At 41.5% G+C, this 25,899-nt stretch overlaps 1 protein-coding gene across 6 annotated transcripts; it reads left to right on the forward strand.

The window, feature by feature from the left end:
• The first annotated feature begins 572 nt into the window (after positions 1-572).
• Positions 573-25,637, forward strand: LOC112248987 (oxysterols receptor LXR-alpha). 6 transcript variants are annotated; one of them, XM_042320879.1, is made up of 11 exons: positions 574-891; positions 10,230-10,297; positions 13,822-13,905; positions 14,788-15,027; positions 15,328-15,594; positions 15,847-16,049; positions 16,457-16,636; positions 16,933-17,032; positions 19,914-20,042; positions 21,273-21,367; positions 23,591-25,637. In XM_042320879.1, exons 3-11 carry the CDS (start codon positions 13,863-13,865, stop codon positions 23,735-23,737), a joined length of 1,404 nt encoding a protein of 467 aa, XP_042176813.1. In that variant the 5' UTR covers positions 574-891; positions 10,230-10,297; positions 13,822-13,862; the 3' UTR covers positions 23,738-25,637. The 6 variants fall into 6 exon arrangements, with proteins under 6 accessions (XP_024274259.1, XP_042176813.1, XP_024274255.1 ...); XM_024418487.2 differs by having other exon boundaries at positions 574-868; positions 10,077-10,297; XM_024418489.2 differs by having other exon boundaries at positions 574-868; positions 10,225-10,297.
• The last annotated feature ends 262 nt before the right edge of the window (positions 25,638-25,899 follow it).

Raw genomic sequence — 25,899 nt, forward strand, 5'->3', positions numbered from 1 at the left:
CTTATTTACAATGACTGCCTACCGGGGAACTGCCTTGTTCAGGGGCAGAACGACATATTAAACTATAATATTTTTCTATGGCATTCGGTAACCAAAGCAATGCTCATTTTCGCCGCCTGGAGGATGAGCATGGTTCCACACCACCATGACCTCTGTGATTTAACATGGAAATACATTCTTTGACCGTGTTTTCTTTCTGCTCTGCTTTTCGTATTTATATTTTGATGTGAATTGTCTGTAATTTGTCACCCAGGGCTCATCTGTAGAAGAGACATTGGTCTCAGTATGACTCCCTGATAAAATAAAGGTTAAACAAATTAAATAAAACCATGGCAGGAATGATATCGTTTGCTAAAGTCCCCACATATTCCAGAAATACTGCCGCGTTCAGAACAACTTGGAACTCGGAAAAAAAACTAACTTTGATTTGAACGGTCCGAAATTTGAACAGTCTTCCAATTTGGAATTCCAACTCCAGAAATCGGGCCTCTTTCTATATCTCCACATGAAGATCACCGAGGTCATAATTTGACCTCGTAGTTTTTCGAGTTCACAGTTGTTTTGAAAGCAGCATACATTGCGATCCCTCTTCAAAATGGAGTGAGTTTATAAATTGTCGTTGTGACGTCATGTGCTATCGATTAGAAGTGTTTGGACAAGGCCGAGGCTGGTGCAGTTAAATATGTGGCATTCGTAATAATGTATTTTAGTTGTGTCTAGCTATGTGTCAACTCTGACAAATCTTTGCGTCGGGTGAAATTTATTTAGGCCTAGCTCTACCTATTTCCTGCTCAAGTCACATGATTGAATACACCAACCGTGCAGCAGGACTTCGCGGGATCTGTCTGGCTAGTCGCTACGAAACGGGGTAACTATCGGTTACAAACTCAGGCAAGCCACCAATTCTGACCTTTTTGTGTTGCTTAGGATAGTTTGTCTTGAGATGCCAGTTTAGACATGATACAGTTGTCTTTTTCGGTCTACTGGAATAGCTAGCTGACGAACTTGGTAGCTAGAATCCACCACCAGCCAGAGTTAGCCCTTGAGCCTTAGTTAACGTTAGCGTGCTAAGCCTGTCTGTATTAGTTTACCGAACGAGCTAACATTAGCTAGTAAGCTCTTTTCTAATTAACTAGCTATAGAAAAACGCACGACGAGCCACAGAAGACGTCTAACAGCTAAAATGTGAAGTGTTTGTCAAGTTTAAATGAGTTGTGCTTAGCTTGTTGCGTTAACAACTTGCTAGCTACTAGTAGTTACCTAGCTAACGCTACCTATTTAGCCAGCTAACGTCAACATAACTGATGTCATCAGAAAACAATGTAGTTAACTAACGTTAGCTATCTAACTACCCCAATGGTCATGCCCTGATTGCGAAATCGTACGTTGGGATCTTGCCATATTGCAACATAACTTCAATAGCAGGACAATGTTGTCACATAAGTTAGCGAGGTACAATTTCATAGGTACATTTTAGCCATTAAGCAGACGCTCTTACCCAGAGCGATTTAGGCACATCGGCGGATTGTTCACCTAGCCGGTTCGGGGATTCGAACAAGGTTCTTTATCGCTGGGCTACCCTGCCGCTAAATTTGACATCAAAGATGTTGGTGACTAATGGAGCCCGTGCTCAACTTTTCAGACAGAATTATTACAAATGAGATTAGTTGTTTTTGAACATGGGTTGTTCAATGTGATTGATTGCATAGCTAGCAGATTGTAACGGGCTAACAATTATGTTCCATTAGCCTTTATTTAACTAGTTAAGCACATGATTAATTTCATGGAACAGTGCCTTGTTAAATGCTGTGTTCAGGGGCAGAACAACAGATTTTTACATTGTCAGCTCGGGGATTCGATCTTGAAACCTTTTGGTTACTAGTCCAACGCTCTAACCACTAGGCTACCTGCACTAGGCTACCCGTGTGGAGGGAAAAAAGGCACAACACACCAACATCAAAACCTCAACCCAACTGTAAAGGATTGTAGAGGGAGCATCATGGTTCGGTGCTGCCTCAGGGCCTGGACAGCTTGCTGTCATTGACCGAAAGATGAATTCCCAAGTTTATCAAGACATTTTACAGGAGAATGTTAAGTTATTAGGCTATCTGAAGCTCAACAGAAGTTGGGTGATGCAAACACAGAAGTAAATCAACAACAGAATGGCTTCAACAGAAGGAAATACACCTTCTGGAGTTGCCCGGTCAGAGGTACTGTTTGGTTTAACACAGTTAAACTTTTTATGCTTTTTATGTCCTCCAATTATCAGTATTGGCGTTGAAAAATCATAAATCGGTCGACCTCTACTGAAAACAGCCTGTAGCAGACTACAAAAGACTCATTGTGTGTCATTCAACTGCTAAATTTCAATGCCTCAAGGATCTAGACAACAATTACAAAATAATTCAAACCTGTCCAAGTAACAAGCTACCATTAGGATGCCTTCCTCCAATTGGATTCAACTCTAATGAATATGATGTCATGAGGCTGAGATGGAATCTGTGTGGAAAAACTAGGTCTGGGAATTGCCAGGGAACTCATGATACAATATTGTCACAATACATAGTTGCTGAGAAGAGACGTATTGTGATTCAATACTGCAAATGTATTGCTATTTGAGGTTCCAAATATATTGCTCAATATACACTATATTAACAAAAGTATGTGGACAGCCCTTGAAATTAGTGGATTTGGCTATTTCAACCCCACCCGGTGCTGACGTGTATAAAAATCGAGCACACAACAATGTAATCTCCATACACAAAAATTGGCAGTAGAATGGCTTTACGGAAGAGCTCAGTGACTTTTAATGTGGCACAGTCATAGAAAGCCACCTCTCCAACAAGTCAGTTCGTCAAATTTCTGCACTGCTAGAGCTGCCCCGGTCAACTAGAAGTGCTGTTATTGTGAAGTGGAAAGGTCTAGGAGCAACAACAGCTCAGCCGCGAAGTGTTATGTTATAATAAAGTCTATGATTTGACAGAGCAGTCTGACTGAGCGACGGTAGGCAGCAGCAGGCTCGTAAGCAATCATTCAAACAGCACTTTCGTGGGTTTTGCCAGCAGCTCTTCGCAAGCACAGCGCTGTTTATGACTTCAAGCCTATCAACTTCCGAGATTAGGCTGGTGTAACCAATGTGAAATGGCTAGCTAGTTAGCGGGTTGCGCGCTAATAGCGTTTCAAATGTCAATCGTTCTGAGACTTGGAGTAGTTGTTCCCCTTGCTCTGCAAGGGCTGCGGATTTTGTGGAGCGATGGGTAACGCTGCTTCGAGGGTGGCTGTTGTCGACGTGTTCCTGGTTCGAGCCCAGGTAGGGGAGAGGAGAGGGACGGAAGCTATACTGTTACACTGGCAATACTAAAGTGCCTATAAGAACATCCAATAGTCAAAGTTATATGAAATATAAATGGTATAGAGAGAAATAGTCCTATAAATACTATATTAACTACAACCTAAAACCTCTTACCTTGGGATATTGAAGTCTCATGTTAAGAGGAACCACCAGCTTTCATATGTTCTCATGTTCTGAGCAAGGAACTGAAACGTTAGCTTTCTTACATGGCACATATTGCACGTTTACTTCTCCAACACTTTGTTTTTGCATTATTTAAACCAAATTGAACATGTTTCATTTATTTGAGGCTAAATTTATTTTATCGATTTATTACAGTGCCTTGCGAAAGTATTTGGCCCCCTTGAACTTTGTGACCTTTTGCCACATTTCAGGCTTCAAACATAAAGATATAAAACTGTATTTTTGTTGTGAAGAATCAACAACAAGTGGGACACAATCATGAAGTGAAACGGCATTTATTGGATATTTCAAACTTTTTTAACAAATCAAAAACTGAAAAATTGGGCGTGCAAAATTATTCAGCCCCTTTACATTCAGTGCAGCAAACTCTCTCCAGAAGTTCAGTGAGGATCTCTGAATGATCCAATGTTGACCTAAATGACTAATGATGATAAATACAATCCACCTGTGTGTAATCAAGTCTCCGTATAAATGCACCTGCACTGTGATAGTCTCAGAGGTCCGTTAAAAGCGCAGAGAGCATCATGAAGAACAAGGAACACACCAGGCAGGGCCGAGATACTGTTGTGAAGAAGTTTAAAGCCGGATTTGGATACAAAAAGATTTCCCAAGCTTTAAACATCCCAAGGAGCACTGTGCAAGCGATAATATTGAAATGGAAGGAGTATCAGACCACTGCAAATCTACCAAGACCTGGCCGTCCCTCTAAACTTTCAGCTCATACAAGGAGAAGACTGATCAGAGATGCAGCCAAGAGGCCCATGATCACTCTGGATGAACTGCAGAGATCTACAGCTGAGGTGGGAGACTCTGTCCATAGGACAACAATCAGTTGTATATTGCACAAATCTGGCCTTTATGGAAGAGTGGCAAGAAGAAAGCAATTTCTTAAAGATATCCATAAAAAGTGTCGTTTAAAGTTTGCCACAAGCCACCTGGGAGACACACCAAACATGTGGAAGAAGGTGCTCTGGTCAGATGAAACCAAAATGTAACTTTTTGGCAACAATGCAAAATGTTATGTTTGGCGTAAAAGCAACACAGCTCATCACCCTGAACACACCATCCCCACTGTCAAACTTGGTGGTGGCAGCATCATGGTTTGGGCCTGCTTTTCTTCAGCAGGGACAGGGAAGATGGTTAAAATTGATGGGAAGATGGATGGAGCCAAATACAGGACCATTCTGGAAGAAAACCTGATGGAGTCTGCAAAAGACCTGAGACTGGGACGGAGATTTGTCTTCCAACAAGACAATGATCCAAAATATAAAGCAAAATCTACAATGGAATGGTTCAAAAATAAACATATCCAGGTGTTAGAATGGCCAAGTCAAAGTCCAGACCTGAATCCAATCGAGAATATGTGGAAAGAACTGAAAACTGCTGTTCACAAATGCTCTCCATCCAACCTCACTGAGCTCGAGCTGTTTTGCAAGGAGGAATGGGAAAAAATGTCAGTCTCTCGATGTGCAAAACTGATAGAGACATACCCCAAGCGACTTACAGCTGTAATCGCAGCAAAAGGTGGCACTACAAAGTATTAACTTAAGGGGGCTGAATAATTTTGCACGCCCAATTTTTCAGTTTTTGATAAAAAAGTTTGAAATATCCAATAAATGTCGTTCCACTTCATGATTGTGTCCCACTTGTTGTTGATTCTTCACAAAAAATACAGTTTTATATCTTTATGTTTGAAGCCTGAAATGTGGCAAAAGGTCGCAAAGTTCAAGGGGGCCGAATACTTTCGCAAGGCACTGTATATTAAGTTAAAATAAGTGTTCATTCAGTATTGTTGTAATTGTCATTATTATTAAAAAATTGTCCGGTTAATCGGTATCAGCTTTTTTTGGTCCTCCAATAATTGGTATCTGCGTTGAAAATCATAATCGGTCGACCTCTAGTGTCTACCCCTTCTATAAGATTATAGCGGTCTGCGAACAAACGTTAGAGATGCATGCTGCCACCTACTGTAGTGTAGTCAATCACAGCTTAGAGACTAAATTAATAAAGAAACATTCAGAGAAACTAAACCCTCTTACCTAATCCTGTACTACTAAGAAAATAAGAGCCCAGCTAACTGTTAACAAACCCTCCCCCATCCCCCAAATCCCTTCCATCCCTGTCCAACCTCAATAACCATACATGTCAATCTTTCCCTCTCTTCCACATACCGGTATATAGAACAATACATAAACGCATGCTTCACATGGCAGGTAGCGTAGTGGTTAGAGCGTTGGGCCAGTAAACGAAAGGTTGCTGGCTCGAATCCCAGAGCTGGCAAGGTAAAAATCTGTTGTTCTGCCCCTGAACAAGGCAGTTAACTAACTGTTCTTAGGTCTTCATTGAACATAAGAATTTGTTGTTAACTGACTTGCCTTGTTAAATAAAGGTAAAAACAAAAGATACACTCCAGTGGGTCCACCCAAAAGTGCAGTATGCCATTATGACACTCACCTGTCTCGATCAATGACAGAATATTTGAATTAGACAAGATGGCGACGTACACACTGTTGGATTTCTTCATGAAGGAAAACATGGATTTCTTTTAATAACTGAATTTAGAAAATGCTCCAACGAACCACTTGAAACTGGACACTGACTTTTTTTAGAAGATACAGTGCATTCGGAAAGTATTCAGACCCCTTCACCTTTTCCACGTTTTGTTAAGTAACAGCCTAAAATGTATTTTTCTTCCCCCTCATCAATCTACACACAATACCTCAATGACAAAGCAAAAATGTGTCACATTTACAAAAGTATTCAGACCTTTTACTCAGTACTTCATTGAAACACCTTTGGCAGCGATTGCAGCCTCGAGGCTTCTTGGGTATTACGCTACAAGCTTGGCACACCTTTTTTTGGGGAATTTCTCTCATTCTTCTCTGCTGATCGTTAAGCTCTATCAGGTCTCACCAGAGATGTTCAAGTCCGGGCTCTGCCTGGGCCATTCAAGGACATTCAGAAACCTGTCCCGAAGCACTCGTGTTGTCTTGGCTGTGTGTTTAGGGTCATTGTCCTGTTGGAAGATGAACCTTCACCCCAGTCTGAGGACCTGAGCATCCTGGAGCAGATTTTCATCAAGGATCCTGACTAGTCTCCCAGTCCCTGTTTCTGAAAAACATCCCCTCAGCATGATAGTGCCAAGTTTCCTCCAGACGTGACGTTGGTCTTGGTTTCAGCAGACCATAAAATCTTGTTTCTCATGGTCTGAGAGCCCTTTGTGGCTTTTGGCAAACCAAGTGGGCTGTCATGCCTTTCACTGAGTAGCTTCCATCTGGCCACTCTACCATAAAGTCCTGATTTGGTGGAGTGCTGCAGAGATGGTTCTCCCATCTCCACAAAAGAACTCTGGAGCTCTGTCAGCATGACCATCGGGTTCTTGGCCACCTCCCTGACCAAGGCCCTTCTCCCCCGATTGCTCAGTTTGGCTGGGCGGTCAGCTCCAGGAAGAGCCTTGGTGGTTCCTAACTTCTTCCATTTAAGAATAGAGTCCACTGTTTTCTTTGTGATCTTCAATGCTGCAGAAATGGTTTGGTACCCTTCCCCAGATCTGTGCCATGACACAATCCTGTCTCGAAGCTCTACAGACGATTCCTTCGACCTCACAGCTTGGTTTTTGCTCTGACATGCACTGTCAACTGCGGGACCTTTATATATAGATCGGTGTGCCTTTCCAAATCATGTCCAGTCAATTGAATTTACCACAGGTGGACTCCAATGAAGTTGTAGAAACATCTGAAGGATGATCAATGGAAACAGCATGGACCTGTCTCGTGGAAATAGGTCTGAATACTTAAAACAGAAATACCTTATTTACATAATACTTTTGTAAAAATGTCATCTGTTTTTGCTTTGTCATTATGGGGTATTGTGTGTAGATTGCACATTATTTAATCAATTTTAGAATAAGGCTGTAACGTAGCAAAATGTTGGAAAAAGGGAAGTGTTCTGAATATTTTCACAATGCACTGTACATGTTTGGCCAACTTGAGAATGAGGATAGTATCGTTATGGTTGGTCAAAAGTTCTCTGTGCTACTCCAAACAGTACCTATACGGTAACTGCTAATTGAGCATCACATTATCCCTTTAGCTAGCAAAGCTAGTGATTGTGTCCGTGTCCAATTCTACCTGTGTGTGTGTGTGGGAAATTTAATTTGATGTTACTTTTCTTTCCTCAGTGGGTCAACGGAGGCTAAACTCATAGGAATAGAATGACTAGTTCTCTACCTTAAATTCCCTAAAATGTGATTTTTTTTTGGATAGTCAATCTGCTAACGTTACTGTATCTTCCTTTCACACACTGTTTTCGGTGCTGAGTATGGAGTACTTTTGCTTAACCAGTAGAGTTACATCTGCTGATGTGACGTTCAGGCGAAAAATAAAAGTTACACCCAATTTGCTTACTGGCACTAGATGTTCTACTGTGATGGAGCTCAGTCTTCTGCTGCCTTTTACTGTGAGATTGTACGTGCTCACATGCATGCTCCCCATCAAAGGAGGTACTGAAACTTGGGCATTAGCAACATTTTGTATTTTTATTAATGCTTTGAATGGTAATCATCACAATTGTTCAGTAACAATCCCATGTTTACAAGTGAGGGGATCGTTCCATATAGTTCTCATGACAGGCTTAGAATAAAGTACAGAATAAAATAGGTTAAAGGGCATATTCCTTACTTCCTACCTCAATGTCCACTCCCTCAAGCCATGGGAATACATTCATAATCTATTATGACCAAAAGGATATCTTTCAGGTTTTTGAATTAGGCCTCTTCAGGAATCAGTGGGTGTATATCATGAATAAAATAAAAAAAATGGATGTAGTTAATGCAGATTTCCCCTTAAGATTTTAAAATGTATTGTGAATGCCTCCTATGATATGAATTCTACATGTCTTTGAGAACAGTAGCACTCATTCCCTGGACAAAGGTACCTGACAAGCTCAACAGAGCATTGGACTTGAGTGAGGTGACTTTAGGTCAGTGGCCCACAGCCCAAAGAACCTCATTCACCCAGTCAACTCGAGCTTTCAAACCAGCTGCAGCTTTCCTGTCCTCCAAAGTGGAAATTGTTAGCCTAGGACACAGTACATTTGAATAGGCAAAAAGTCTTTAATGTAACAATCCTTCCTTAGTTTTTCATCTCAATGGCAGCCCAGCCGCTCTTGCCGTAACTCTTTAGAAATGGTCTGGGAGAAATATAGGCCTAATCACTCTCACATTCATAGATAGTGCGATGGATACAACTGACAGTCCATGATATCAAAAAGCTAGTTTTAAACTTATTTTGAAACTTGTTTTAAAAACAATGGATTAAAACAACTATAGCCTATTTGGGGTTGTCGGTAGTGATAGTTACATATTACAATACTATTTCAATAATGTTTGTCCCAATAATCAATTTGTAAAAAGCAGTGGTGGGAAAATACTACTTCATTAGTTCTTTGGAGTTATCTGTAATTACATAGTAAAGTATTTGAAAAAATGTTTTCTCCCCAATTTTGTGATATCCAATTGGTAGTTAGTTTTGTCCCATCGCTGCAACTCCCGTACGGACTCAGTAGAGGTAAAGGTCAAGAGCCGTGCATCCTCCGAAACACGACCTGCCAAGCTGCACTGCTTCTTGACACAATGTCCGCTAAACCCGGAAGCCAGCCGCACCAATATGTCAGAGGAAACACTGTACAGCTGGTGACAAAGTCGGTGTGCCCGGCCAACCACAAGGAGTCGCTAGAGCGCGATGGGACAAGGACATCCCAGCCTGCCAAACCCTCCCCTAACCCGGACGACGCTGGGCCAATTGTGCGCCACCTTGTGGGTCTCCTGGTCGCGACCGGCTGCGATACAGACCCGGGTTCGATCCCAGGCGGTGGCGAGAGCCCTGAATTGTGTAGACATATTTGAGGTGTTGGCAGCTGCGAAGGCTATTCTCGTTGAGCGTGGCGACATACTGTTAACGTTTTATCAACTCCCTGTCCTTCGCTGTTGTAAACTGGGAAGTCTCAATGTTCCCAAACTGGAGGTTTAAACTAGTTCCTGGCTGCGTCTCACAAAAGCACAGTTTCAAATTCGCCAATTAAGATTAGAATTTTGATTACAACGTGCTTTGTTTTAACGGAATAGCCTGAAATGTGTTTTTCAGCTCAGATTTACTCGCGGCATATGCCTGCAACCCGGCATAGCCTATAGGCCTAGTGTTTTTTAAAAATTTTGTAAATATTTTTTTCTATTAATTTGGGTTCACAATGAGGGTAGACCTGCAGTCCCCGTACCAAACGTTTCTGTACAAATAGTCTACTGTTACACCCTAATTTGTGATTGGTTAGTTCTCTGTTAACTAGCCTACTTTAGGCCCATTTTTTTTTTGTTTTTGTGAGAAGTGGCTGGTTAGACACACTCCAAGAGGAAAAGACTTGAGCAACACAAGGCCCTATGGGGATTTCAGAGCCATGCAATTGACCGATAGTTACCTCTCCTGTGTTCCCGTTTTCACCCTGCCTCCCCTCACTCCCTTTTTCTGTTTCTCTCTGACTCCCACAGAGTGTTGACAAGCAGAAGGGTTTGTTTCTCTGAAGATATTATTGTCGTAAAACTTCCACGTGACCGAGGACAGAGGGATTTAGTATTTTTGTTGTTGAGTGGAACACACAGGCCTGTCCTTTTAAAGCTGTTCATCTGTCAATGCCAGGGTAGCAGCCACATTGAATGAGGTTTCAGTCTCACATGGGCAAGATGGACCGATCATAACAATTACTTCAAAGGTATGTTGAACACCAGATGCCCAATTCAACGGTCTCTCTGGTAAATCTAAACACACTGACACACAATACACTTGTGCCGCTTAAACGAGTAACAGGTCTATGCTATGTCTGTTTTTTAATTATTTTTAAAATTATGCCTACATTTGCCAAAATGTTTAATTGAATCAATGTCAATACTCATATCTGAAGCTAGGGCAGACTGCAATCAGCTAAAAGTGTTACAAATGATAGTAATTTAGCAGACGCTCTTATCCATAGTGATTTACAGGAGCAATTACAGTTAAGTGCCTTGCTCAAGGGCACATCAACAGATGGCGCCTAATCGGCTCGGGGATTCAAACCAGCAAACTTTCGGTTACTTGCCCAACGCTCTTAATCTAGGCCACCTGCCGTCCTGCTTTTTTCTTAGTTGATCATGTTTGAACAATGCTGATGAAGGAAAAATACTGGTGTTTTTGTTGCAGGTACAGCCAACTAGTGCAAAATTAAATTTGCGACATTGTATAATTTTGACCATTTAGTTTTGGGGCTATACAGTTTGTTTACACTTACTTTACTCTAATGTTTGTAAATAACGGCAGCTTTGGGTTCTGATGGGGACAGTTGAACTAAACTCATGAGGCATTTATATGTTCTTAAAGAATCAGTTGGTATCAATTGTTCTACAAATAGAGTACAATTCGCATCTCTTTGATATTTTAATGCCTGTTAGATTAAATGAAGCGCCCTTTAATATAGACCACATGGAACATTCGATATATATATATTTTTATGAATAAAGACAGCATTTTTGTAATGTTTTTCAGACTTCTAGGAAGATTTCAACCCACTTAACCTCAATGTCTTCTAAATTTTCAACATCACTAAAGCCCTAGTTATGGGCAGTTCCACAGTAATGGAATTGCGCTGAGACCCTTAAAATGGATACCAATCAAAAAAACATTTGAATCTCAAACTCTATGCACAAGGACTACTTTTAAGAATTGACCCAGAACATTTTATAAAAACACTTTTACTCGAACTGTGCAGATGCAAAGTTTGGTAGCAGAATTTCAGTAACAAAAGTCATCACGTTTTCCTAAAAATGTTAAATAACTGCTCCAAATTAAGATTCAAAGATGTCTGCTGAAAGAATGGGGTGACAACTGACATGACATGTTGAACATCTCAGTTGGTTATTGAACTACAGTAAGTAAAGTGGATTTACACCCGGTAACAGAATTATGCTAATGGGATTTCATCATGGGTCCCTGATCTGTACAACACAGAATTGCATAATTCTAGATATGAATGTCATTCTCTTCATGGTGATGTATCCTTAATAGCTACACAAAGGTAAAAATATGCAATATCCTCCGTTGCATATTTGGGTATTATTCTACACTCTTGTCTATTTATTTTAATGAGCTCTGGCACCATACAAGACCAAATTTGTTGGTTTTGGACCGGACCAAATCCGAACCAATTATAGACATCTGTTGCGCAAGTTTGGACATCAAAGTACAGCACAATTTAGCTCCGTAATTACAATATAGGTACACTACATAACACGACCCCTGTTGAGTACACTTAACTCAGAATTCAGCATTTTTCACACACAAAATGTAGCCGCTTAAGAATGATCTTGCTGCGTTTTGTTAACGCAGATCTAAAATGCTACATATTGTAAGCATGAATTCTGTACTTCAGTCGCACTTCTCCACTCGGATGAGAATTCACAAATGGGAGTTTTTTTATCAGCAGACAACGCTCTGACTGATGTGTAGCTACTTTTCTAGGTGTAACCTACTTTTTTCCGGTAATATGCAAGATGAACTTTAAACAAAACATTACAAAATGTAGCTAGCTACATTCTTTCTATTATGAACATTAGAAATATGATGGCCGTGAACAGTTTTGACAAAGTTATTTTTTCATTGTAAGCTCATTTTACTTGTGGCTGCTATAAATAGCGTTGCACTTCTGTTATCTGATGAAAATTAAGCTATTTTATGACGTGTTGCACTAATGTATTTTCTGTGAAGGAACACTATAGTTGCACGCCCCTGATCACTCTATATATACTTTCAATATATAACCCAGGTTAAATGGTTTATAACGCAGATTTTTTTTAAGGTCGTTTTGAAAATGTAGATTTCTGAACTCTAATGCAACCCCTGCTCAACTCTAGTGTGCTCTACTGTGTACTGTACTAAACTCTACTCCATTCTATTGTACTGTTCTGAACTATACTCTATAGTACAGTAAAGTACTGTACTTTTCTTTAGTGTACTATACTCCTATTGTACTGTTCAAACTTTTGAAACCTGGACGTCTATGATCTGTTCAGATGTGGACCGGACCAAATCTGAACCAATCATGGACGTCTAGATTTGGGCCAAATTAAAGTCCAATTAAGGACCAAACAACATTTGTGGATGTTGAAATTAATGCCAGATGGACCGACACTTTCAACTACAGTTGAACAAATGAATGAAAAGCTGAAATGTCTTGTCAACTATTCAACTCCTTTTGACACGAGTAAAAAATTGCTTAAGTTGCATGGACTCTGTGTGCAATAAGTGTTTAACATGATTTTTGATTGACTGATCTCTGTAACCCACACATACAATTATCTGTTAATCCTTCAGTCGAGCAGTGAATTTCAAACACTCAACCACAGACCAGGAAGGTTTTCGAATGCCTTGCGAAGAAGGGCACCTATTTGGTTGATGGCAAAAAATGTAAAAAGCAGACATTGAATATCCCTTTGAGCATGGTTAAGTTATTAATTCCACTTTGGATGGTATATCAATACACCCTGTCACTACAAAGATACTTCTTAACTCCATTGCCAGAGAGGAAGTAAACTGCTCAGGGATTTCACCATGAGGCCAATTGTGACTTTAAAAGCGTTGAATGGCTTTGACAGGAGAAAATCTAGTCAAAATTATAATGCACAAAAATAGCCAAATAAATAGTTTAAAATACCAGAGATTCTTACGTGGCCCATTTTATATTCGGCTGGTGGTATTATTGGGCTATATCAGCCAACCCGGGTAGACGTAGTTTGAAAGAGGAGTTGGGGCGAAATAAAGGAGAAGCCACTTTCTTGACTTAAGCTACATTTTGCATAAGTTGTGGCGGCAGGTACCCTAGTGGTTAGAGTTGGGCCAGTAACCGAAAGGTTGTTGGTTCGAATCCCCGAGCCTTCAAGGTGAACCTGTCTGTGCCCTTGATAAGAGCATCTACTAAATGTGAACCGGATGATTTTCAAGCAGTGTAAAATCTATTTCCAGTCGGTGTTGGAGTCTATTTAAACTATAGCCTATCATATTTAGGAAGTTAAAGACGAGTGCTGTGCTTCTGCATCCTATATAGCCTAGTCTACAGGCTATTTAATTGAGACCACACGTAGAGGCGCACTTGATCTGGCACACTTTCTACTTTTTCACTTCTTTATGGCATTTTCCTTCACATAAAGTGGTCTTTTGTGTCTATTGGCTCTTATATTAGTTATATGATATTATTTTTATTACCCCCAGGTGCAGATTTGATTTCGTAATGACAAGCTGCTGTGCAGAAGATGTCCACACTGTCTGCGACTGATATCACAGATGTTGGTCATGGTAAGAGAGCCCCATGTTTTAGTCATGATCTGACTGAGTCCTTGAACTGTTGATGTGAATTTACATTATCTCCCATTCATCAGCTGGGTTCTGTCTTTTTATTCAGTCACCCTTATTCTGCCCATCCTACAAGGGTAAAACATTTATTGGAGTTTTAAAGATTATTTACACCAGCGATTCTCAACTGAACGTTTTGAATGTGTCGTGGGTAAAATACAATAATACTCCAGTCTGAACTTAAACCAGGTATGTGGAATGTTAATGTACTTACATTTTCACACTTGTTGTTCTGATGTATGAACTCACTACTGTAATTTGTTTTCAATGTAGCGCTATTAGTGCTATTTACTGGTAGATCTGTGGTCTCAAACCAGTGAGGTCATCAAGAATATGGGCATTTTATTATTGACATTGAAAGAGGTGGAAAGGGATGAGCTCTTGTCATATAATTGCTACATTTGCTATCAATATAGCATAAAAAAATAGTTTTCCAGATTGTATTCTGGTGACTCTTTTTTTGTGATGTGAATATTGGGTTGCTTCTGAGACAACCTGGTTCAATTTGGGTCCTGAGGCAAAACCAGTTGACAACCACTAATCTACACAATTAACATTATTTTACCCATTGGTCAAAAGATGCGTTTTTGATTGGACACCCTACAATGTGTGTTTTTATTTGTTTTACCTTCTTATTTAACTAGGCAAGTCAGTTAAGAACACATTTTTATTTTCAATGACGGACTAGGAGAAGTGGGTTAACTGCCTTTTTCAGGGGCAGAGCGACAGATTTTTAACTTGTCGGCTCGGGGATTCGATCTTGCAACCTTTCGGTTCCTAGTCCAACGCTCTAACCACTAGGCTATCTGCCGCCCCGTATCACAGGTGAGGTGTTTGACGGGGACCCAGAGCTGCAGCTGGACTGCCTCTGCAGTGGTGACGACCGCAGCAGTGCAGAAATGAAGCATGAGGGCAACCTCCTCCCCCTGGAACCACCTGACCATGCAGGGTTTTCCAGCTCCCCCCAGAAAAGGCCTTCCTCACTAGCTGAGGAGAGCAGCCCATTGCCCATGGAGCCCAGTGACATCAAGGCCGACCCCGCCGGCAGCATGCCTGCCAACACAGGTGCGCATGTTTTTGTATTTTGGTTTGATTTAACCTTATGTATATCTATAAATTCCCATTTGCGTTCAAGAGACCTATTTTGTGAGGGAGACCTGACACCTGTGTGTTCAGTAATGTCATCAAACCAGTCAGACTGGTCCAAGCATCAGGCTAATCTGTCTCATCTTATATATTTAGAATACATACATTTTCCCAGATAGTTCCATATAGTATATTGACAGTACATGTATGCATTTACTGTTTTCTCTGATATTTGCATATCATCTATTGATAGTACATATATTTTATGTATTTCCACAGAGGGCCAGCCGGTGAAGAGGAAGAAGGGTCCAGCCCCCAAGATGCTGGGAAACGAGGTGTGCAGCGTGTGCGGGGACAAGGCCTCAGGCTTCCACTACAATGTGCTGAGCTGCGAGGGCTGCAAGGGCTTCTTCCGCCGCAGCGTCATCAAGAGTGCCCAATATTCGTGCAAGAACAACGGCCGCTGTGAGATGGACATGTACATGCGCCGCAAGTGCCAGCAGTGCCGGCTGCGCAAGTGCCGTGAAGCGGGCATGCTGGAGCAATGTGAGTTGTGGTTGCCACTGTTCCCTTTTTTACTATTTTAAAAAATATATATATACACCTTTAGCTTCAGAAATACCTGTGCTTTTTTTGGGACCTTTTCCTTAGATATGTAGGGGTTTTTCAAAAAAACAAACAGAAGATACTTTCTATAAAAAGCTGAAGTACATCATTGAAATGTACCTCCCAAACTATGGTAGTACTTATTTTTCCTACTTTTCATTACTGTGCTGATTGTGTTCCTGGCACCCACAGGCGTTCTCTCAGAGGAGCAGATCCGAGTGAAAAAGATGAAGAAGAACGAGGAAGAGACTGCACGCACGTCTGCCGTGGTGACCCCCACCCCAGTGCCAGAGGTGGTCCCGCTGGCGCCCGAGCAGTTGGAGATGATCGAGAAGCTGGTGGCCATGCAGAAGCAGTGCAACAAGCGCTCGTTCATCGACCGGCCCAAAGTCACGGTGATTGTCTCGGAGTGTCCCAATCCTTTGACGCCACAGGGCAAACTACCAACATATGGCATGCTTAGATATCTTAAACAGTTTTGATTGATTGACAGTTGCACTAATGTAAGAATTGGTATGAAATCTTCATCTTGATGTGGAGGTGGAATACAACATTTCTGCATTCCACAATATTTACACACTACCTCCGCATGTTCAAAGACATGTTAGCCAAGAATACTGCAAATATATTCTTACTGTTGAATTTTGGACAAATTAACTGTCATCCAGACAATTTTTGGTAGTTCAGCAGCTCTGAGCACATGGTGAAATTTCTGCATTGTATTAGGTGTTTTTATTTTAAAAATGTAATTTAATAATTTGTTCATTAATCTATTGATGTCGTTTTCTCATCTAATTTCCAGCCGTGGCCCCAGAGTCAGGACCCTCAGAACAGGGAGGTGCGGCAGCAGCGCTTTGCCCACTTCACTGAGCTGGCCATCATGTCGGTCCAGGAGATAGTGGACTTTGCCAAGCAGTTGCCTGGCTTCCTAGAGCTCACCAGAGAGGACCAGATTGCCCTGCTGAAGACCTCAACCATTGAGGTGAGTCATTGTTTTTCTAGTGTATTGCTCTTTCCCCTCACATTCTCACAGGTTTGTTTAAGTGGTAAATACAGTAATACCAAATGCGGGCTTGATATTGTCTTTCGCCTATTAAAACCCCCCACAAATAAAACACTTGTAGTCAAGACCACTGGGAGGGTGGAATCATGTCTGGCTCAAGAGCATTATGTTGGTTTTCAGGATCACATGTCTCAATATGTCAAGTAGATTATCTACTTTGCAGGATGTTTCACACTTGATCCCCAGTCACTGAGATGTGCCTTGTTTTTTGGCAGATCATGCTGCTGGAGACATCGCGGAGATACAACCCTGCCATTGAGAGCATCACGTTCCTGAAGGACTTCAGTTATAACAAGGAGGATTTTGCCAAAGCAGGTACAGCATCATATTTTGTTTGTCTGAGATGTTCATGGTCCACATTCAAGCTGCAATCAGTCAAAAACAAGCTGCTCGCCTTCAACTCCCTCTTGTTCTGTACCCCATACTTCAGGGGCTCCCACCCTTTTCCCCCCAGGGTCTCCTTTTTAACATAAATTACTTTTATTTTTTTGAAGGTCATTTCCTGCAATTCCATGTAGTTTAAGAAGATTCATAACATATTTTAGGTAGGCTATTTGATGAGGATAATAATGGATAAGGAAAATTAAGTCTATACCCGTCTTCCCAAAAATGTTATTCAGCTTAAATGTTTTTATTATAATTTATGAACCCGCAATCTTAAAAAAAAAAAAAGGTGAATAGATCAATTGAAAGCGACAGTCACACACAAGATTACTTCTCAAGTAAAGTCCAATTTCTTTGACTTTACTTTAGGTCGTAGCTCAGCTTCTGATTGTCATGGAGACAAACCAAATATATCCCCATGTGCATCAGTCGTGTCTTTATCTGACATTTTACCACTTAATAATTTTTTTTTTTTATATACAGTACCAGTCAAAAGTTTGGACACCTACTCATTCAAGTTTTCTTCATCAGGTCATCACTCTCCTTAGCAAATAGTAAATAGCCTTAGCAAATAGCCCTTACATAGCCTGGAGGTGTGTTGGGTCATTGTCCTCTTGAAAAACAAATGATAGTGGGACTAAGAGCAAACCAGATGGGATGGCGTATTGCTACAGAATGCTGTGGTAGCCATGCTGGTTAAGTGTGCTTTGAAATCTAAGTAAATCACAGGTAGTGTCACCAGCAAAGGATCATCACACCACCTCCATGCTTCACGGTGGGAACCACACATGCGGATATCACCCGTTCACCTACTCTGCTTCTCACAAAGACATGGCGGTCAAATTTGGACTCCAGACCAAAGGACAGATTTCCACTGGTCTAATGTCCATTGATCTTGTTTCTTGGCCCAAGCAAGTCTTCTTATTATTGGTGTCCTTTAGTAGTGGTTTCAGAAATTTGACCATGAAGGCCTGATTCACGCAGTCTCCTCTGAACAGTTGATGTGCCTGTTACTTGAACTCAGTGAAGCAGTGGTGGTCCTCATGGGAGCCAGTTTCATAGCGTGTGATGGTTTTTGACTGCACTTGAAGAAACTTTCAAAGTTCTTAATTTTCTGGATTGACTGACAATGTCTTAAAGTAAAGATGGACTGTTTTTCTTTGCTTATTTGAGCTGTTCTTGCCATAATATGGACTTGGTATTTTACCAAACAGAGATATCTTCTGTTTACCAGCCCTACCTTGTCACAACACAACTGCTTGGCTCAAATGCATTAAGAGGGAAAAATTCCTCAATTTAACTTAACAAGGCACACCTGTTAATTGAAATGCATTCCACCTCATGAAGCTGGTTGAGAGAATGCGTAGTGTGCAAAGCTGTCAAGGCAAAGGGTTGCAACTTTGAAGAATCTCATGTGAAATATATTTAGCTTTAACACTTTGGTTAGTACATGATTTCATAGTTTTGATGTCTTCACTATTATTCTACAATGTAGAAAATAGTAAAACATGAAACACCCTTGAATAAGTGGGTGTGTCCAAACTTTTGACTGGTAGTGTGTGTATATACACTACCGTTAAGTTTGGTCACGTAGAAAAGTCTTAGTTTTTAAAAAGCTTTTTCCCCCCCATTAAAATAATGTCAAATTGATCAGAAATACAGTGTAGACATTGTTAATTTTGTAAATGACTATTGTAGCTGGAAACAGCTGATTTTTATTTAAATTGATGGAATATCTACATAGGCGTACAGAGGCCCATTATCAGCAACCATCACTCCTGTGTTCCTATAGCACGTTGTTAGCTAATCCAAGTTTATAATTTTAAGACTACTTGATCATGAGAAAACCCTTTTGCAATTATGTTAGTACAGCTGAAAACTGTTGTCCTGATTTTAAAGAAGCAATAAAACTGGCCTTTAGACTAGTTGAGAATCAGCATTTGTGGGTTCGATTACAGCTCAAAATGGCCAAAAACAAAGACCTTCTCAAATTCGATAGTCTATTCTTGTTCTGAGAAATGAAGGCTATTCCATACGAGAAATTGCCAAGAAACTGAAGATCTCGTACAATGCGGTGTACTACTCCCTTCACAGAACAGCGCAAACTGTCTCTAACCAGAATAGAAAGAAGTGGGCGGCCCCGGTGCACAACTGAGCAAGAGGACAAGTACATTAGTGTCTAGTTTGATAAACAGACGCCTCACAAGTCTCAACTGGCAGCTTCATTAAATAGTACCTGCAAACACCAGTCTCAACGTCAACCGCGAGGAGGCTACTCCGGGATGCTGGCCTTCTTGGCAGAGTTCCTCTGTCCAGTGTCTGTTCTTTTGCCCATCTTAATCTTTTCTATTTATTGGCCTGTGAGATATGGCTTTTTCTTTGCAACTCTAATGATCAATTAGCCTTTTAAAATGTTAAACTTGGATTAGCTAACACAACGTGCCATTGGCACACAGGAGTGATGGTTGCTGATAATGGGCCTCTGTACGCCTATGTAGATATTACATAAATCAGCTGTTTCCAGCTACAATAGCAATTTACAACATTAACAATGACTAGACTATATTTCCGATCAATTTGATGTTTTTGTAATGGACCAAAAAATTTGCTTTTTTCAAAAACAAGGGCATTTCTAAGTGACCCCAAACTTTTGTATATACACACACACCTCCCTCAAATCAAGGAAGATCCCCCCCCCCCCAGGAAACTTTGGCGCCACCCCTGCCATACTCTGTAGAGACATTGACCTGTTACCCTTAACCCATATTTGTTTCCCTCTGTCTGTATTTCCCTCTCCTCTCATCCCCCTCAGGGCTGCAGTTGGAGTTTATCAACCCCATATTTGAGTTTTCCAAGGGCATGAACGACCTGCACCTGGACGAGGCGGAGTATGCTTTGCTCATCGCCATTAACATCTTCTCTGCAGGTCAGAGGTCAAGTGGTATGCTAGTGTGGAACAGAGCCCATATGCAAGGTCCCTTTATTACAAAGGTCTGGACATTGTCGTAATCATTAGGGACTCACGTTTGTGGATATTCTGGGCCGATACCAATATAAAATATTTTCTTTGCAATATCGATTTAAGTTATCGGCCGATACCAATATTGTCACTGACATATTGTGCATCCCTAGTAATCATATGCGGAAGCGTCCCGAAAACGAACAAATTCATGGGAACAGCGCTGTTTTTAAAGATTCTACAAGGTTTCAGGTGAAAATATGACCAGGGGTCAGGAAATTAAGTAATAAGGTGGCTGTAGATATTTTGAAAAACTTTTCAATAAATAGAATGACAGTTAATGATGCAGTGCCTTCAGAAAGTATTCATACCCTATGACCTATTTAAAATGGACTGAATATGTTATCTACATATAATACCCACATAATGACTAAGTGAAAACAAGTTTAGAAAATGTAGCAAATTTATTGAAAAATTAAAAACATATCTAATTTACATAACTATTCACAATACATGTTAGAATCACCTTCGGCAGCGATTTACAGCTGTGAGTGTCTGGGTAAGTCACTACGAGCTTTGCACACCTGGATTGTACAATATTTGCACATTATTACAATAATTCTTCAAGCTCTGTCAAGTTTGTTGTTCGATCATTGCTAGACAGCCATTTTCAAATATTGCCATAGAATTGTAGGCCTATTTAAGTCAAAACTGTAACTAGGCCACTCAGAAATATTCAGTCATCTTGGTAAGCAACTCCAGTGTATATGTGGCATTGTGTGTTTAGGTTATTGTCCTTCTGAAAGGTGTATTTGTCTGTCAGTATCTGTTGGAAAGCAGGCTGAACCAGGTTTACCTGTAGGATTTTGCCTGTGCTTAGCTCTGTTCTGTTTCTTTTTATCCTAAAAAGGTGTGAACACCTTCTGAAGGCACTGCATGCTTTTGCTGAGGAGTTCACTACGTATGTCTATTTTCCACTTTGAGTGAATGGTAGCGGCACGGAAAGTTCACCATCAAAGTTATTTTCACTCTCCTCGCTGGTCTCTTTGCCTAAAAGCGGAAGAATTCTAAACAAAGAGTTTGGGATATCAAAATATTAATGTCTTGACCTGGGTACTACAAAGACCTTCCCCATATGTAGGAAGTAATATTCAACATATCTATGCATTGTATTGGGTATAAAACATTCAGCTGTATATGTATGTTTCCCAGACCGGCCCAATGTGCAGGACCATGAACTGGTGGAGCGACTGCAGCAGCCGTATGTGGACGCACTTCGTTCTTACATCATGATAAAGAGACCAAACGTGAGTGCCCTAGTTATATACACTGCTCAAAGAAAAAGGGAACACTTAAACAACACAATGTAACTTGAAGTCAATCACACTTCTGTGAAATCAAACTGTCCACTTAGGAAGCAACACTGATTGACAATAAATTTCACATGCTGTTGTGCAAATGGAATAGACAACAGGTGGAAATTATAGGCAATTAGCAAGACACCCCTAATAAAAGGAGTGGTTCTGCAGGGGGTGACCACAGACCACTTCTCAGTTCCTATGCTTCCTGGCTGATGTTTTGGTCACTTTTGAATGCTGGCGGTGCTTTCACTCTAGTGGTAGCATGAGACGGAGTCTACAACCCACACAAGTGGCTCAGGTAGTGCAGCTCATCCAGGATGGAACATCAATGCGAGCTGTGGCAAGAAGGTTTGCTGTGTCTGTCAGCGTAGTGTCCAGAGCATGGAGGCGCTACCAGGAGACAGGCCAGTACATCAGGAGACGTGGAGGAGGCCGTAGGAGGACAACAACCCAGCAGCAGGACCGCTACCTCCGCCTTTGTGCAAGGAGGAACACTGCCAGAGCCCTGCAAAATGACCTCCAGCAGGCCACAAATGTGCATGTGTCTGCTCAAACGGTCAGAAACAGACTCCATGAGGGTGGTATGAGGGCCCGACATCCACAGGTGGGGGTTGTGCTTACAGCCCAACACCGTGCAGGATGTTTGGCATTTGCCAGAGAACACCAAGATTGGCAAATTCGCTACTGGCGCCCTGTGCTCTTCACAGATGAAAGCAGGTTCACACTGAGCACATGTGACAGAGTGTGGAGACGCCGTGGAGAACGTTCTGCTGCCTGCAACATCCTCCAGCATGACCGGTTTGGCGGTGGGTCAGTCATGGTGTGGGGTGGCATTTCTTTGGGGGGCCGCACAGCCCTCCATGTGCTCGCCAGAGGTAGCCTGACTGCCATTAGGTACCGAGATGAGATCCTCAGACCCCTTGTGAGACCATATGCTGGTGAGTTTGGCCCAGGGTTCCTCCCAATGCAAGACAATGCTAGACCTCACGTGGCTGGAGTGTGTTAGCAGTTCCTGCAAGAGGAAGGCATTGATGCTATGGACTTGCCCGCCCGTTCCACAGACCAGAATCCAATTGAGCACATCTGGGACATCATGTCTCGCTCTATCCACCAACGCCACGTTGCACCACAGCCTGTCCAGGAGTTGGCGGATGCTTTAGTCCAGGTCTGGGAGGAGATCCCTTAGGAGACCATCCGCCACCTCATCAGGAGCATGCCCAGGTGTTGTAGGGAGGTCATACAGGCACGTGGAGGCCACACACACTACTGAGCCTCATTTTGACTTGTTTTACAAGGACATTACATCAAAGTTGGATCAGCCTGTAGTGTGGTTTTCCACTTTAATTTTGAGTGTGACTCCAAATCCAGACCTCCATGTGTTGATAAATTTGATTTCCATTGATCATTTGTGTGATTTTGTTGTCAGCACATTCAACTATGTAAAGACAAAGTATTTAATAAGAATATTTCATTCAGATCTAGGATGTGTTATTTTAGTGTTCCCTTTATTTTTTTGAGCAGTGTAAATGATTTACCTTGTACAAGCCGCCATGTGTAGGTTTTGACGATTCAGTTGTCACATGCACCCTTGAGTCCGCATTGAGTTGAATTCCGTTTTCAATTCCAGTCGGTACAGGAAATGTATTGAAATGTAGGTCATGAGTGGGAAAATCCAAATAGAAAGTGAAATGAAAATGTTAGGTTAAAAAATACAAAATGTATTGATCCCCACAACTGAATTATGCCACCAGAGACTCTGGGTTCGAGCCCAGGCTCCGTCGCAGCTGGCCACGCCCGGGAGGTCCATGGGGCGACGCACAATTAGCATCGTCCGGGTTAGGGAGGGTTTGGCCGGTAGGGATATCCTTGTCTCATCGTGCACTAGCGACTCCTGTGGCGGGCCGGGCGCAGTGCACGCTGACCAGGTCGCTAGGGGCACAGTGTTTCCTCCGACACATTGGTGAGGCTGGTTTCCGGGTTGGATGCGCACTGTGTTACGAAGCAGTGCGGCTTGGTTGGGTTGTGTTTGGGAGGACGCATGACTCTCGACCTTCGTCTCTCCCGAGCCCCTTACGGGAGTTGTAGCAATGAGACAAGAGAGGAACTACTAAAAACAATTGGATATTACGAAATTGGGTAAAAAAAAACAATTATTTCTCTTCTGTCTAGGATCACCTGATGTTTCCACGCATGCTCATGAAGCTGGTCAGCCTCCGCACCCTCAGCAGCGTCCATTCTGAGCAGGTCTTCGCCCTGCGCCTCCAGGACAAGAAGCTCCCGCCGCTGCTGTCTGAAATCTGGGACGTCCACGAGTGACTCCGTTGACGCCCTCACGGAACTCTGCTGCGCTTCGCAAACGTGTGTACTTGGATTGACATTGGATCTGTCTTTCAAGTGTCGAAAAAAAGACTTGAATGATGCGATGCCTCCAAGGCTACCCAAACACGACGAATCAAACCTACAGATTGGTTGCCAGATTGGAGGAACTTTTTTTAAATTCTTTTTTTTAATGTCTTCTGTGCGGTTTGGCAGGATATTGATGGCCCTCTGTCCTGCAGACTGGGACACTAATCTCATGGGGGAGGTTGGGGCACAGAAATAGAATGAATATAATTGGTATTTCTATGGGTTGAGGATTGTGCACACCTGATTTCTGTCCCTCGCCCATTCCGTTGTATTAAAGGTGAGACGGCTTGTGGTGAGATTGTGCTGCCATGGTCAGTTTGGCTCAGACTTGCTAGCCAGTGTTAACTATTTAAATCTATTATCTGTTGATAGTCAGTCTCGTGATAGACATATCTTTAATGACAATTGCCATGAAGCTTCAATTGCCAAGAAGCTCCACTCTCAGATCCACATCATCGATGATAACCCCATAGTGAAAATAAATGGAAAAATACATGTTATAGCCCTGTGTTGCAATGGGATAGGATAGAGGTATTTTAACTGCTGCCCAATGTTAAGAAATGTCTTATTGGTGTCCACTGTCCAGATGTATATTAGAATGGTAGGTCGCCTGCTTGATACTGTTGCGATTTTAGCAGTTTAATATTCAGCCATCTGATTTGTTCTCCTCTCGGGGAAGGAACAGGAAAACAATTCATGCAGAATTGCTTAAGTTAAAGTGATTGGAAGTGTTGGTATCGTCTACCACTTTCAAGCGCAGGGCCCCCACCAACCATTTGTAAATGCACTCAAACATTGATTTACATGTACAAAGTATATATTACTATGACAAAATATATATATTTAGTATGCCCACAAGTGAAGACATCCATACAAAACGACTGTACAATCAACACTCTAACGCACAAGCTAGCAGTGATTTATTTTTAAGCATGACTGGGTATGTCACAGACAAGCTGAGACCTTATACACTGGAACAACTTCAATGCTACGCTAAGCTTAGGCTATAGGTGGGGGCACAAAAAAACTGAACTCACCATGCAGTGGGCCTGCTTACCCACAATCTGCCCCGCCTACCTTGCGAGCAAAACATTTTAGTGCTCCTCCCTCATGACAGTGAAGAGAACACATTTTAGTTTTAAAGTGAATTTCCTGCAATTCTACACTTTTTGCCATAGGGCGGAGGCAAATGTTTGCAGTTTTTAATATGGTAACTGATTATCAACCGGTCGGTCATTCGACCATGCTTTCTACAAGTTTGGTAATTAAGCTGACCTGGGCTAATTGACTGCTGATGCACTTTGTCTTTTATTGTAACTCACAACAGTAAGTTGAGACCCCATCCCTGGTCTAGTCATATGTACTGTCCTCCCCTCCACCAAATCAGCATGATTCAAGACATCTGAGTGGAAACTTTGTCTAAAATGTGCTTTGCATCCCACAATAGTTGGAATATCAAAATAATTAAAATTGTGCTCCTTGTGTGGGCAGTACTTTCTTCAACGGTAACATTTGTGGGTTACACTTTATAACTTCAATGAATAAACCATTGTAAATGTTTTAAAGGCTTATATACATCTATGAATGTCTACTAATAATGAAATACTTAATAGTTTTAAACTATTTATAAATGGTTATTTGTGAATGTTATTAGTCTTACCCATTTGATTACTAATAAGGCCATTATAACGTTTCACTTGACTAAGCTCTGTTATTCATCTTTTTTCCCCTTCATGTGTCTATCACAGTCCTTTGTATGATGACGACTTCTCTAATGTGACACTTTTATTAAACAAACGTTCAGAAGGAATTAGAGAAGGAAAGCTTTTTTTTTGTTGCCATTTCTGAGTGACAGTTTTGTCCATTCCTTACCTTACAACTCAAATCAGTGAAATGGAGAGAGGAGAGTTGAGGACTCCGAGACAAAATGGGTTGCACAATATGTCAAAGTAGCACAGAGAAAGGAGGTAAGATACATTGGGGCATAAGGTTTTCACACACTTCTATACTATTCAAAGGGTTTGCTCTTCCCTGGGCATGTGTGTGTGTGTGTGTGTGTGTGTGTGTGTGTG

This window comes from Oncorhynchus tshawytscha, linkage group LG04, assembly GCF_018296145.1.
Source record: "Oncorhynchus tshawytscha isolate Ot180627B linkage group LG04, Otsh_v2.0, whole genome shotgun sequence".
In the NCBI taxonomy this organism is placed as follows: domain Eukaryota; kingdom Metazoa; phylum Chordata; class Actinopteri; order Salmoniformes; family Salmonidae; genus Oncorhynchus; species Oncorhynchus tshawytscha.